Source organism: Physeter macrocephalus, chromosome 11 (genome assembly GCF_002837175.3).
Source record: "Physeter macrocephalus isolate SW-GA chromosome 11, ASM283717v5, whole genome shotgun sequence".
Taxonomy (NCBI): Eukaryota; Metazoa; Chordata; class Mammalia; order Artiodactyla; family Physeteridae; genus Physeter; species Physeter macrocephalus.
The window spans coordinates 118,072,853-118,089,065 of record NC_041224.1 but is presented as its reverse complement, the minus strand read 5'-3'; the positions used below and the strand labels follow the sequence as shown (position 1 = coordinate 118,089,065).

Here is a 16,213-nt window from a genome sequence, read left to right as displayed (position 1 = left end):
AGAAAGTAGTCTTTTAAAAAAAATTGTTGGAATACAGTGATGTAAATTAACTACTGTTGTTATTCATATTAGCTTTAATTATTTATGATTTTTTCTTTTTCTATTTGGATTTTCTATTACTTTAAAAATTATGGGGACTTACCTGGCAGTCCAGTGGTTAGGGCTCCGCGCTTCCACTGTGGGGGGCGTGGGTTCAATCCCTAGTTGGGGACTAGGATCCCGCATGCTGCATGGTGAGGCCAAAAAAAAAAAAAAACAAATTGTGGTTAGTTTACTACATCTACTAAGTTTAGAAGGATAAGTGAGAAGTAGCTAGCTTTCACTTTTACTTATTAGTATATCAGAAATTTAAGATGTAGCTGCAAAATTCTAATATTCACTTGAGTGTTTGTGCCTCAATTTTACATATGAGGCACAATAGGTAAAAATAAGATGACATTATTTTTCCCTTCCTTTTCTAAATAAAAAATTATAATGTACAAATATATAGAATTGAATTTAATATGCTTAATTAAGAGAACATATAATAAGAGTACCTAATTCCTAAGATTCATATAGTTAAAAAATTTTTTTATTGAGATATAGTTGATCTAACATTCATATAATTTTTATAATTTATAGTAGTGTTTTTGTGCAGTCTTTTCAGAGTAGCAATTTGCGTATTGCCTTTTTTTTTTTAATTCATGTGGTTATAACTTAGTTTTGATTTGAACTTCGTACATGAGCCTGAAAATTAAAACTTGAAAATTAATTCTTTGCAATTAGAAAATTTTTCATGTCTGTTTAATTAGTATATAAGGTAGTCATTAGTATTTGAAATGCCTTGTCTATCACATAACTGTTAATTGGATTCAAAGTTGCTTTTTTCCATACATGCCATTGGCATGTTTGATCTTAAGAAACTTTTCCCTGGTCTTTATTAAACATTTTCACATTGAGCCACAAATTAAAATTTTTCTTGTCATTGATAATCCAGAAGTTATTTACCAATTTTTGACAGGAGAAAAAATGAAGATACTTCATGCTCTCTGTGGGAAACTACTGACCCTAGTTTCTACTAGGGATTTCATTGAAGATTATGTTGACATATTACGACAGGCAAAGCAGGAGTTTCGGGAGTTAAAAGCAGAACAACATCGAAAAGAGAGGGAAGAAGCAGCTGCTAGGTAAGAAATAATTATAGTCAGTTGTGCTAATGAAAGCTGTTTATTTCTTTGCATCTGAAACCACGTTGGGCTGCAGTGTGGCATTGGCTCACACTGAGAGGTTATGAATAGATTAACTACTTTATGGTTTTGTGATAACATTTGGAGCATTTTCTATAATTTTATGATTAAAGGCAAGATACTAAAAGTTAAAAGTATCAGATAGACTAATATTTTATTTTAACTTTCAGAATTCGTAAAAGGAAAGAAGAAAAACTTAAGGAGCAAGAACAAAAAATGAAGGAGAAACAAGAAAAACTAAAGGAAGATGAGCAAAGAAATTCAGTTGCAGATATATCTATTGGGTATGGTTTGAATTACACTGCTTATCTGGATCACATAAAGAATAAAAATCAGCACCTTAAACTCAAATGCTTTCAAAATTTTTAGGAAACATATAATAGAGTCAGCAAGCCTATGAAATTTACATACACACAGTCCTCAGATATACATATGTTATGTTTAAAAAGAAAAAAAAAAGCACTTCCAGGGAATCTAGAACTCATTTTCTCATAGAATTAATGTTATAATTTCCCAGAAAACTTTCAATAGGCTATTGTTAACCAGTTTCTAGCATTACTAGTAGGATCTCTCCTCTCCACCGTCATCATCAGAGTTGTACACTGTGTTTACAGAGCTCCTTCAAGCCTTTTGAGGATTAGAGATGAGATTGGAGCTTTTGGTAGAAGGTGTAGGGAGAGGATGTCAGCATCTTAAATAATTTAGTGACTGCCTAAGTATTTCATTGCATTTCAGTATATTAGGGATGAAGATTGGCTGTGAAGACAAGTCGGAATTTTTCCCATACTGTAGATGGCAAATCATATTCAAATTTAGCAGAAATAATCATTTTTAAATAAAATCTGCCAAGGAAGTTCTAAAAATCTCAGTATTCCAAATTTAGTGTATTGACTTTTGATTATACTTTCATGTAAAAATACCTATTACGTCTTAAGATCATAGGTCACAAACTTGCATCAGTTGTATTTTATATGGCCATCAGTAATACTTTAAGGAATTTATTAGGATACCTTAAGAAAGTTAACAGGGCTTCCCTGGTGGCGCAGTGGTTGAGAGTCTGCCTGCCGATGCAGGGGACACGGGTTCGTGCCCTGGTCTGGGAAGATCCCACATGCCGCGGAGTGGCTGGGCCCGTGAGCCATGGCCGCTGGGCCTGCATGTCCGGAGCCTGTGCTCCGCAACAGGAGAGGCCACAACAGTGAGAGGCCCGCGTACCGCAAAAAAAAAAAAAAAAGAAAGAAAAAGAAAGTTAACAGATATGACACCTAAAGTGCAAGCAACCAAAGAAAAAATAGATAGACTTCACCAAATTTGAAAACTTTTGTGCTTCAAAGAACACTATCAAGAAAGTAAAAGGGCTTCCCTGGTGGCGCAGTGGTTGCGCGTCCGCCTGCCGATGCAGGGGAACCGGGTTCGCGCCCCGGTCTGGGAGGATCCACCCAATACAGCCCAAAATAAATATTAATTAATTAATTAATTTTAAAAAATTATAAAACTTTTATGCCTCAAAGCAGACCATCAATAAAGTAAAAAAAACAACCCAGAGAATGGGAGAAAATTTTTGCAAATCATATATCTGATGATGGTCTGACATCCAGAATATATAAAGAACTCATACAACTTGACAATAAAAAGACAGCCCAATTTAAAAAATGGGCAAAGGATTTTTTAATGGACATTTCTCCAAAGAAGATATACATGAAGCTCATAAAAAGATGCTCAACATCATTAGTCATTAGGGAAACGTATATCAAAACCACAATGAGATACTACTTTACGCTTACTAGGATGGCTGTAATTCAACTGAGGGACAGTAACATATGTTGGTGAGAATATGAAAGAATTAGAACTCTCATACATTGCTCACAGGGATGTATAAAATGGTGTGGCTGCTTTGGATAAGTTTGGCAGTTCATCAAACAGTTTAAACCATATGTTACCGTGTGACCAGCAGTTCCACTCCTAGGTATATACCCAAGATAATTAAGAACATACATTCACTTAAAAATGTATACACGAAAGTTCATAGCAGCATTATTCTTAATAGCCAAAGAATGGTAACAACCCAAATGTCTATCAGTTGATGAATAGATAAACAAAATGATATATTCCTTCTGTGGTATATCCATATAGCAGAATGTTATTCAGCAATAAAAGGAATGGAATTTGATGGAATTCTGATACATGCTACAACATGGATGAACACATTATGCTAAGTGAAAGAAGCTAGTCACAAAAGGCCATGTATTATATGATTCCATTTATAGGAGAAGTCCAAAATAGGCAAATCCATAGCAGAAAGTAGATGAGTGGTTACCAGGGGCATTGGGGGAAGAGGAAATGAAAATGGCTATGTGGTTTTTCTTTTGGGATGGTGAAAATGTTCTGGAATTAGATAGAGGCAATGATTGTATAACCTTGTTAATATTACTAAAAACCACTGAATTGTACACTTTAAAATGGTGATTTTTATGGTATGTGAATTATATCTCAATTTTTTTTACATTTTGTAAACTTTTTCCAATTATACTGAGATGTAATTGACATAAAATATTGTATTCATTTAAGGTGTACAAAACAATGATTTGATAAATGCATATATTGTGAAATGATTACCATAGTTTCATTAATATTCATCACCTCACATAGTTACAAATTTTTTTTCCTTGTAATATCTCAAATTATTAAAAAGGGAAAATAGGCATGTTACAGATCCCACCACTTCATACTTTTTGTACTCATCTAGCCTCACTCGTTTACATTATCTCTCCGGTTCCTGAATACATTTGAGTTTACAAAACTGTCTTTGAATGTAGAACATAAATGGTAGAATTAACTCAGGTTTCATACAACTTTAGTTTTGATTTGGACAATATAGTGGATTAGATAAAACATCCATATTGTGTTCATTCTTCCTACTTATTATATCTGAAGTTTGTCTGCTTCTCTCCTCCACTGTTTGTCTATTTATCTCCTTTATACTCTGACCCACCATCACCTCCCAGCCAGCTACCTGGACTATTACAGTGACCTCTTTACTGGTCTCCCCTCATCTACTTTCTCTCTCAGATGATTTTCCACATAGCAGCAAAAGTGCCTTCTAATCATGTCATTTCCCTTTTCTAAACTCGTCCACTTTTTTCCCATTACTTTTCTTTTCTTTTTTTTGTGGTACGTGGACCTCTCACCGTTGTGGCCTCTCCCGTTGCGGAGCACCAGCTCCGGACGCGCAGGCTCAATGGCCATGGCTCACGGGCCCAGCCGCTCCACGGCATGTGGGATCCTCCCGGACCGGGGCACGAACCCGTGTCCCCTGCATCGGCAGGCGGACTCTGAACCACTGCACCACCAGGGGAGCCCCCATTGCTTTTTGAATGATGCCTTACAAGGCCCAGTATGACCTAGCCCTGCTTTTTCTCATTCATATCTTGAATTACTTCTTTTTTGTTTACACCTTCTCAAAATTATAAGCTCCTTCCTTTTCCCTTGAGCTCAGTGCCTTAGCATGTTATCCCCTCTGCTAGAAATGAAGATTTCTTCTTACCTGCTGCCTTACCCCTCCCCAGTCTCCATAGTCTCGCAGTTTAAATGTCACTTCTTTAAGCAAGCCTCTCTTGATCCCTGAGACTAGATTTGGTTCTCCTGGAAATGCTTTCATAGCGTTTTGAACTTCTCCTTTTTTAGTATTTATTACATATTTTAATTTTACAATAATTTATATAATTATCAGTTTTCTCTGCAAGACTGTAAACTCTGTGTTATCTCGTTCACTACTTCCTAAGCATAATGCCTGGCACTTCATATGCAGGCAATAAATATTTCATGAATGGAATTATATATTCATTAATGAATATAATTTTTGTTTTCATCCTTAAGGGAAGAAGAAAGGGAAGATTTTGATACTAGCACTGAGAGCAAAGAAATAGAGCAAAAGGAACAAGATCAAGACACAGTTACTGAGGATGAAGATGACCCAGGATCCCATAAAAGAAGCAGAAGGGGTAATACAGAATTTCTTAAGGGTGTTCTTGCTTGTTTTTAATTGATAAGGCATTTTATAAATTCACTATTCTGAAATATATATTAGGTTGCTTCCATTTGAGATTCCAAGGTGTGCTTGTTGAGTTTTCATATTTACTACTTTATATTGACCAAATAGAAATTTTTATTCTATAACATACTCATTCTACATGCATTGAATGCATCTTAGTTGCTAGAGGTACAAGAGATCAGTAATGCTTGTAATTGGTGTCATATTGCTGGGAATGGATATCTCTGCTGCCTTAAAATAATTTCATAAATTGCTGGATCAAAGGAAATACATTTTTTTGAAAGCTTGGTACAAATTACTTCTGAGGATCTCTAACCGTCTTCATTTGATAACTATTAAAGGAGATCCTTAAGTTTATTCTGTACTTCTAATTTGGATGGTATCTTTTTTTTTTGCGTTATTTTCTAAATGGTTATTGTAAGTAGACAGAAAATCTCTTGTATAATGGAGGCTGTACTGTCTGATTACAATGCAATTGATTTAGAAATCCAAAGCAAATAAACCTCATATTATTAGAGTTTAAACAAACTTCCAAGTAATGGGTCAAAGGAGAAACCCTAATGGAAATTAGAAAATATTTAAAACCAATTAATACTTCATATTAACACTTGTTGGATACAGTCCCTCTACTTAAAGGAAAACTTATGTAGCTTTAATACAAATTAGGAAAGAAGAAAGGCAAATTGAGCTAGGCATTCATTTAAGAAGTTAGAGGTAGAAACTGGAATAATCTCCCCAAATATAAGGAAACAGTAGATATGAGTAGAAATTGATAGAAGATAAAACTGCAGTAGAGAAGAACAACAAAGCCAAAAGTTGTTCTTTGAAAAAGACACAAACTGGATAAACCTTTGTTGAAATTGATTTGGTGGGGGGGGGCCACAATAAAAAATTAGGACTAAAAATGGAAGCAACATAACTACAGATGGAGCAGAAATTTAAAGATAAGGGGATAACATAACAATTTTATAGCAGTAAATTTGAAAACAGAGGCCAAAAAGGAGCAAAATCCTAGAAAAGTGTAAATTATAAAAATGGATTAGGGCTTCCCTGGTGGCGCAGTGGTTGAGAGTCTGCCTGCTGATGCAGGGGACACGGGTTCGTGCCCTGGTCCGGGAAGATCCCACATGCCGCGGAGCCTGCACATCCGGCGCCTGTGCTCCGCAACGGGAGAGGCCACAACAGTGAGAGGCCTGCGTACCGCAAAAAAAAAAACAAAAACAAAAAATGGATTAAAGAAAAAATTAAAAATGTGAATCGTCCTAAACCATTAAAGATCTTGAATTCGTATTAAAAGCCTTCCTATAAGGAAAACATCAGTCCTAGGCAACTTTATGGTGAATTCTGCCAAATTTTAAAGAAGCATATAATTCCAATCTTACACAAACTCTTGCAGGCAAAAGAAATAGAAAGAAGAAACACTCCCCAACCATTTAAGCAATATGACAATGACTGAAACAAGAGAGAAGTCTAATTCTTCAACACAGCATAAAAATCCAGGCAGGTCACCAGGAATCCAGGCTCCTTCTGTCTTGTTGGTACTGTCATCCTTAGGGTTTTGCTGCCATCCTCATGTTCCAAAATGATTTATCACCTTGTCTCCATTCTATCTAGTTGGAAGAGGGAAAGAAGAAAAAGAGGCATAACCCAGAGGTTACATATAATGCTTCTGCTCCCACCTCTTTGACCAGTAGTTTCTAATGTAGCCATGTTTACTAGGGAAAGAGGGTCTGGGAAATGTTGTCCTTCTTTTGGATTGCTAGGTGCCTAATTAAGGTTTCTGTACCTTAAAGCAAAGGTTAGTAAACTATAGCCCATTGGCCAAATCTGCCCAGCCCCCTGTTTTAATATTACCCATGAGCTAAAAAGAGTTTTTACAGTTTTAAATAGTTGAAAAAATTTTATGAAGAATGATATTTTGTGACGTGAAAATTACATGAAATTCAGACTAAGTGACCATAAATAAAGTTTTATTGAATATAGCCATGCTCATTCATTTACATATTGTCTATGGCTGCTTTCATGCTACAGTGGCAGAGTTGAGTAGCTGTGCCAAAAACCATATGACCCACACAGCCTAAAATATTTACTAGCTGGCCCTTTACAAAAGTAGTTTGCTACCTCCTGCCTTAGAGGAAGGACTGAATGTATGTTGCAAAATAACTAACAGACTGTGCCCACACTCTCCAGTATGGAGATGGAAGATTTTTGTGTGTCCCTTTATATTTAAATGTCAGTTTCTTATTAACATAGTATATTAGTGTATTCATGCTGCCATAACAAAATATTACAGACTGGGTGGTTTAAACAACAAATTTATTTCATCACAGTTCTGGAGGCTGGAAGTACAAGATCAAGGTGCCAGCAGGGTTGATTTCTGGTGAGGCCTCTCTCAGCTGGTGATAGCACCTTCTCACTGTGTTCTCACATGACCTTTCCTCTGTGCCCACAAGTGGAGAGGGAGCTCTGGTCTCTCTTCCTTAAAGACACCAGTCCTGTCAGATTAGGGCCCTGCCCTTATGATCTCATTTAACCTTAATCACCTCGTTAAAGGCCCTGTCTCCAAATTCAGTCACATTGGGGTTTAGAACTTCAACCTATGAATTGGGGGTATGGGGGGTGGCACATACAGTTTAGTCCAAAACGTATAGTAACTTGGGGTAGCTTGTATCATATTTTTCTAATGAAAATTTAAAGTATGATGATGGTGATCAAAGGTTGTTTCAATTATAGGGAAAAGGGGACAAAATGGATTTAAAGAATGTACAAGGCAAGAAGAGGTCAACTGTGTAACAAGAGAGCCTCTTACTGCTGATGAGGAAGAAGCTTTAAAACAGGAACACCAACGAAAAGAGAAAGAGCTCTTAGAAAAAATCCAAAGTGCCATAGCATGTACCAATATCTTTCCCTTGGGCCGCGACCGCATGTATAGGCGGTATTGGATTTTCCCTTCTATTCCTGGATTGTTTATTGAAGAGGATTATTCTGGTCTCACTGAAGACATGCTGTTGCCTAGACCTTCATCATTTCAGGATAATGTACAGCCTCAAGATCCTCAGGTATCCACTAAAACTGGAGATTCTTTGATGTCTGAATCTACCTCCAGCATTGACCAAGGTCCGTGTGATGATTCTGTGCAGCTGCCAAAACCAGTGCATAAGCCAAATCGGTGGTGCTTTTACAGTTCGTGTGAACAGCTGGACCAGCTTATTGAAGCTCTTAATTCTAGAGGACATAGAGAAAGTGCCTTAAAAGAAACTTTGTTGCAAGAGAAACGCAGAATATGTGCACAGCTAGCCCGTTTTTCTGAAGAGAAATTTCATTTTTCAGGTAAATTTTCAATGGAACCTATTTCCTTTACTTTCTTTCCCAATAATCTCTGGCTCAGGATTAAACATTTTTCAAACTATGAGAGCTGTGTTTAAAACAACTTCTCTTTCATTTGGACTATGCTCTCAGTTCCTAAGTTAGGGAAAGTTTGTCAGTTAGAGAAATAAGGTTTTCTAGATTCCACTGGCTTCCATTTGGATTATGAGAAAACAGCTGACAATGTGAGAAGTTATGTACTCTTCCTGATCTCATTCCTTGATCAGTAGATTGAATACCTGAGGCACTAAGGTTACCATCGGTTTTTGAGATCTAATAGTGAGTGAGGTCACTCACTAAAGGTTTTGGCTGAGGGTCCAGGGACAAGGTTCCATTAGTGATCACACCTTTGAAGATGGGCTGCAAGGACAGATCAGGTAGCAATATTTCTTATTTGATGGCTGGTCTATTGATGACAGATAAGAGAAAGCAGTAAGGCATTTTTAGGTGTAAATGAAATTTTGTAGGTAGAGAACTCTTAAATTTAGGGTCATATTATTACCATGACTACTTTAATTCTCTTCAGGATTAAAAACTGTTGATCACAATTCTTTAACAGCTTTAAAGCTGAGATTTTAATTCATAACACTGTACAATTCACCCATTTAAAGTGTACAATTCAGTGTTTTTTTTGTATATTCTTAGATAAGTGCAACCATCACACAATTTTAGAACATTTTCATCATCTCAGAAAGAAATCCCATACCCTTTAGCTGCCACCCCCATAGACCTAAGCAACCACAAATCTATTTTCTGTCACTGTAAATTTCCTTGTTTGAATATTTTATATGATTGGTATCATATAGTATATGGTCTTTTGTGATTGACTTCTTTCACTTATAATGTTTTCACGGTTCATTTAAGTTGTACTTCATTCCTTTTTATGGCGAATTAATGTTCATTGTATACTACATTTTACTTATCCATATGTTAGTTGATGGACATTTCTGTTGTTTCCACCTCTTGGCTATTACGGATAATGCTGGTATAAACATCTGTGTACAAATTTTTGCTGACACATATTTTCATTTCTCTTGGGTATATACCTAAGAGTGAAATGACTGGATCGCATGGTGATTCTGTTTAATCATTTGAGGAACTTCCAGACTGTTTCCTAAAGTGGCTCACCATTTTATATTGAGGGTTAAAATTTCTCCATGTCCCTGTCAACACTTGTTATTATCTGACTTTTTGATTCTAGCCATTCTAGAAGTGTGAAGTGGTATCTCATTGTGGTTTTGATGTATTTCCCAAATGACTAATGATCTTGAGCATCTTCGCATGGTCTTATTGGCCATTTGTATACCTTCCTTAAAGAAAAGTGTGTTCAGGGGAATTCCCTGGCGGTCCAGTGGTTAGGACTCAGAGCTTTCGCTGTTGTGGGCCCCTGGTTGGCAAACTAAGATCCCATGAGCCTCGCGACACAGCCAAAAAAAAAGAAAGAAAGAAAAGTGTGTTTAGATCCTTTGCTCATTTTTTAATTGTATTATTTGTCTTTTTATTGAGTTGTAAGAGTTCTTTACATATTCTAGATACAAATCACTTATCAGATAAATGATGTGCAAACATTTTCTCCTTTTTTTTATCCCTCTGCACTTGAGGATTTACTGAGTGTTTTTATAGCCATTGTCTCACAATCATGCAGTCAGATGGGTAATTGTATTTTTTAATGAAAAAAATAATAATAAAGGTATTTGATAACTATTTCAGACAAACCTCAAACTGATAGCAAACCTACATGTAGTCGGGGAAGATCTTCCAATGCATACGATCCATCTCAGATGTCTGCAGAAAGGCAGCTTGAGTTGAGGCTGAGAGATTTTCTTTTGGATATTGAAGACAGAATTTACCAAGGAACATTAGGAGCAATCAAGGTTTGTACCTGTTCCCATTTTAAATTTGCCTAATTACCAGAATTTTGGCCATATTTGTTAATTTATTTGATATAGTCAAGGCATTTGTGTTCTGAATAAATACCAGGAAGTGATACATTTTTTATGAAAACTAACTTTATTCCCCTGTAACAAATTGTCTATATATAGATAGAAATCTTTCTTAAATATGCTATATGACTGTCTGCTTTCTTAAACAGAATTTAATGAACATAATTGACCTTTTTTAATATTAACTTTTGGTGTTTAAAAAATATCTGTTTTATGGCATTTTCATCCCAGATGTTGAAATGTGTAAGGATATTTTCTTCTTCCTTGACTAGCTCCTGCCTCCTCTGCTGAGTCTGGTTTGTTTATTGGTTTCTTTGTTACCTTTTTAAAATCTGTAAGTAATTCATGCTTGGTATGTGTGTTCTGTTCATTCCTTTGCTATCATCTGTCACTTTTTTGCTACTGTCAGGGACCAATCTTAGAATTGTTTATGCTTTCACTATATAGAGAGTAAGGTATTAAAGTTTCCATCTATGAATGATATGAATTCCATTTTGGCCACTTAGTAACCTTATTTTTAGATCCCTTTTTGATTCACAATCTGTTCTAGAATATTCATGACTTTTTCATATGTACATTGAACCTCATACTTCTTAGGAACAGTATATGTCATTTTTCAGGGTTAGTAAATTTGGGTTTTGTTACAGGTTACAGACCGAAGCGTCTGGAGATCAGCATTAGAAAGTGGACGGTATGAGCTGTTAAATGAGGAAAACAAGGAAAATGGTATAATTAAAACTGTGAATGAAGATGTAGAGGAGATGGAAATTGATGAACAAGCAAAGGTCATAGTAAAAGACAGGTACAAAAAGGATTTTCTAAAGTAATCATCACTTTTCCTTGCCATTTTATACTTTTTTTTTTTAAGTAAATGTTTCTTTTTCTTCAAAAAATTGTTTTAAAATCTTATTGTGAGGACCTTAATATTTGTAACCACTGAAGTGATGATTTTGCTAAACCGCAGGTTCTCTGTCACTCCACTTAGTACTAAAGCAGCTGAAAGACAGCTTGTTAGGATAATGATATTGATAGTTACTCAAGTTTTTAAAAAGTCTTTGAACTTAAGGTTTTATTAATTTCAGAAAGTAGCTTTACACTATCCATTTTTCTGTAGGAAAACTTAGTAAACTGTAATAGACTAAAATATTATTTGAGCCATTAATCAGAACCTATTTATCTCTAGACAGATACTTTTACTTTTTCAGAGTTATTTTGGATAGTATCTGCCCTTAAGGATAAGTTTTATTGTCTAGAAGGAAATGGTGGAGAGACATGAAGCTAACAATTATAGAACAGGGTCAGAGTTCTGGAAGCAGTAAATACCCAATGCAAATGTAACACATACGAGGGCTTCTTATCTTGGTAGAATATAGAAAACATCAAAGGAAGTGCAAGAGGAAGTGACTGTGAACCTGAGACCTAAAGGTGGAAAGGATATGAGACTGGGAGGGAAGACATTATACCAAAGGCTTTGAGTGAATGAGCTTGTACTTTATTTTTTTAACATCTTTATTGGAGTATAATTGCTTTACAGTGGTGTGTTAGTTTCTGCTTTATAGCAAAGTGAATCAGCTATACATATACATACATCCCCGTATCTCCTCCGTCTTGCGTCTCCCTCCCACCCTCCCTATCCCACCCCTCTAGGTGGTCATGAAGCACCGAGCTGATCTCCCTGTGCTATGGGGCTGCTTCCCACTAGCTATCTATTTTACATTTGGTAGTATATATAAGTCCATGCCACTCTCTCACTTCGTCCCAGCTTACCCTTCCCCCTCCCCATGTCCTCAAGTCCATTCTAATGATCGTTTTAGCTGCAGCATGGAGATTTATTGCAAAGGGAGTAAGATTGGAGGCAAAGGAACTGGTTAGTTAGGAGGCAGCTATAAGTAAAAGTTGAAGCATGAGAAACAGAGATAAGCTGCCTGAGATACTTATCCCTTAAGGTCCTCTCTGAAACCTTTCCCCTAAGCTTTGTCTCATCCACCTTCCCTTCTCTCGATATTTGCCCTTGTAACCTCCTTAAATGACTTGATAGTTAGTTTAGCTCTTGATTCATGTTTTTATCTCCTTTTCCTATTAGCTTACGAGAACTCCTAGAGATTGAGGGAAACTATTTCTTACACAGGTATAAGTAAGCATTTGGATGAATAAGTGGATTCAAGTTTCACCTAATAGTGTTTTTAAGTACTATAAAACTTCAATTTTTTTTGTGTGTGTGAATATGATCTTTATAGCACAACATAGAAAAGTATGAAATAATCTGAAAATTAATGATAAATGGAAAAAGAAAATACAACCATGGGTTAAAATATTAGATATATACTTTGAAGGGAAATTTTTATGACAAATATAATTTTATTCTTTTATTCTGTTTCCAAGATTTCTTCAACATATAAGACCTTGAAGGTAATCACAGTTTGAAATATATATATGTACTTTGAAAATCAGCAGAAAGACCTATGGTTTAGGAAAGAAAGCTGAAAGATAATTTGTATTAGTAAATGCCTTACCCAAAATTTAAAAATTCTCTGAAAGATGGACTGGCTTACTTTGTACAGTACTCTCTACTTATTCAAGTTTGCTTCAGAGAAAGAATTCTTAGCCCAGCCTTATCAATCATATTCTGAGATACTGGGAGGAGAAAGAATACTGTGAGTCACTGTACCTCCACCCCTGCATGTGAGATCCTTGTTATATGTGGCTATAGATATGACAGATTTAAACTGGGAGTATTTTTCAAGTATTCCTTAATTGCCTATATTTTGTGGATTCGACTGAAAACTTGCTCTTAACAAAACTTTATGTGTGGTGCTATGGGGAATAAGATAATCCCTGTCCTCACTGTTCAATGTTTTAATTGTAGACTTTTGGGCATAAAAACAGAATCTCCAAGTACTGTCTCAACTAATGCAAGTACACCGCAGTCAGTGAGCAACGTGGTTCATTATCTTGCAATGGCACTCTTTCAAATAGAGCAGGGCATTGAGCGGCGTTTTCTCAAAGCTCCACTTGGTAAGTATCTGTTTTTAATTCAAAATATTAGTTATATTTTGAATGCTTTTGAATTGCCCTTTAATTGATAGAACTTTATTGGCTGACATAATAAAATTTATTGACTAATTTGACAATTTTAAGATTGCATTTTCATTTTAAAATATGAGTTCTTTCAGGTGAGATTTATTTTTTTAATAATACTTAAATACTTTAAAAAATTTTTTTCTAGGTATTCATTCATTTTAATGAATGTCTATTTAACTATTCCTGTCAATCTCTTCTTTTATGAACTTTTCTTCTGAAGAAAGATTACCACATCCTGTGACTAGCCAGACCCTGAATAATCAAAGACTATACATAAATTTGTTGTTGTTATTTAAAACAGAACCTCAAAGAAGCTACTTAAATGTCCCCCATTAGGGGTATGGTTTAATAATATGGTCACTCACCTGAGCACTGTGTACGAAATACCAAATCAGAAATACCATGTGTTAAAGGGTACACAGATGAGGAAATGCTCTATAATTTATGGTTAGGGTGACAGAAATAATTCTATCAGGAATGTGTTTCAGCAATTGTGATATTAATATGCTTTTAGGGACTAATCTAGGAACATACTCATTATGTCTTTAGGAAAATATATGTGTCAAGTTCCAAATCAATTTTCATGTCATAACTGCCTCTACTCCCCTGTGGTCTTTCTGAAAAATGGAATTAATTCATAATTCATCATATTGAGATAGTTTGTGTCTCAATAGTGGGGTACTAGAAGAAACAATTTTTTTAAACCATATCTTTTTGGTCTCATATTGAGAGAGCAACTTGAGGAGACGAAAATCCTTTAAAAATGATTTGAATGTTACTTTGTTGAGTAGTAAGAACAAAGCTTTCATAAATAGATGGTGCTATCAGAGCAATTTTGGAACGTCAATGTATATGTAAAATGTTATTTTTAAATTGAAGGATTTGTGGCTAGTATCTCATTGTTCTAATAAACCTATCCATATTTTTATATTTTTTATAAATTGATATTCCACCATGAGCTTAATAACTCACTTTTTCACATCAAAAGTAGCACTTGTAAGAAGTAAAATACATATGATCATAAAGATATTCAAGTTTGTTGTATCACTGCTATTTTGTCTTCAGTATTTCTTAATATTTTCTGTGTTCAAATCAAATTACGTGTACAAGGGATCTCTGTATTGTTTCTTACAAACACATGTGAATTTACAGTTACTTCAATTAGAAGTTATTTGTAAGTCATAGAGCTCTTATAAATGTAAGATGTTATTACTTCTCATTAATTCTGTGATTCCTAAAGGGGTGAGGGATAAAATGCAATTCTGCTGATTTTTCCACTTCTGAAATTGCCGTCAATTAAAGTTATTTATAAGTTTGGGGGGGATCAAATTAATTATTTAGTGTGTTTGTATTTTTTTCAGTACATTTTATTAAATATTTACACAAAGGGAAAAAGTTAACAATGAGAGATGTTGCAACTTACATCTCATAGGTTATGTAAGAGCGGAGAACTATAGTGTTCCTTATGCTTGTTTGTATACAGCAGCATTAGAACATTCATTTCACCCTGAGACATAGAAACAATTTTAATTTGGGATCTTAAAAAAATAAATGAAATAAGACAAGTTCAACTTACCTTAGTTACTTTGTAAATGTTGGTCAGAGTCAGATGTTGATCATTTGTAATATGGAATGTTACCATCTACCATTGCTGCCTCAAAGTTAATAGAAGAACTGGTGTCTGTAACTCTTTATGTTTAAGCCTTTGAATGGTCTGTTTTGAATGAGACCGCAGGAAATGGAGGTACCTCTAGAGTTTTAAGATAGTCTAAATATTTGGAGCAAGGTAATCAAGAATATCCTTAATCCGGAAGAGAAAAGGGGGTTCCACTTCATGAATGTTTGAGATAGAATATTTATTAAAATCCTCCATTCTCTTGATGATTTTTCAACATAGCAAATTAACTATAGTAGGAATTTTCCCAGTTTAGCTTCAGAAATTATTTCAGTTTCTTGAGGAAGCAAGTAAGAAATAAAATTTCTACTTATGTTCCACCTTCTCTAGAATGTCCCTCTTATGCTAGTGATCAATTGCATTGATAAATCTAGGCTTTTTTAGCTTGGGGAATATAATCATATTTCAGTTAATGATTTTAGGTAACATGAGAATTGTTTAAGTTGATAATTTAATCATTTATAAAGTCATACGTATGGTTAAACCTTTAAGCTATGGGGAAAAAAAGTCCATTCTCTATGTCTGCATCTTTATTCCTGTCTTGCCCTTAGGTTCTTCATAACCTTTTTTTTTTTTTAGATTCCATATATATGTGTTAGCATACGGTGTTTGTTTTTCTCTTTCTGACTTACTTCACTCTGTATGACAGACTCTAGGTCCATCCACCTCCCTACAAATAACTCAATTTAATTTCTTTTTATGGCTGAGTAATATTCCATTGCCTACATGTGCCACATCGTCCTTATCCATTCATCTGTCAGTGGACACTTAGGTTGCTTCCATGTCCTGGCTATTGTACATACAGCTGCAATGAGCAATGTGGTACATGACTCTTTGAATTATGGTTTTCTCAGGGTATATGCCCAGTAGT

The 16,213-nt window shown here is 35.2% G+C and overlaps 1 protein-coding gene across 3 annotated transcripts in view; it reads left to right on the top strand.

Moving 5' to 3' along the window:
• The window catches only part of BAZ1A (bromodomain adjacent to zinc finger domain 1A), a 93,557-nt gene that overhangs the window by 62,531 nt on the left and 14,813 nt on the right, over nucleotides 1–16,213 (top strand). For 2 of the 3 annotated variants that reach the window (XM_024117926.2, XM_028495712.2), the window contains 7 exons: nucleotides 1,001–1,166; nucleotides 1,397–1,510; nucleotides 5,103–5,227; nucleotides 8,011–8,607; nucleotides 10,354–10,517; nucleotides 11,234–11,388; nucleotides 13,453–13,601. In XM_024117926.2, the coding sequence (XP_023973694.1) occupies nucleotides 1,001–1,166; nucleotides 1,397–1,510; nucleotides 5,103–5,227; nucleotides 8,011–8,607; nucleotides 10,354–10,517; nucleotides 11,234–11,388; nucleotides 13,453–13,601 (1,470 nt within the window). Of the gene's footprint in view, nucleotides 1–1,000; nucleotides 1,167–1,396; nucleotides 1,511–5,102; nucleotides 5,228–8,010; nucleotides 8,608–10,353; nucleotides 10,518–11,233; nucleotides 11,389–12,669; nucleotides 12,715–13,147; nucleotides 13,241–13,452; nucleotides 13,602–16,213 lie in introns of all 3 variants that reach the window. The other variant, XM_055088382.1, reaches the window with a different exon arrangement.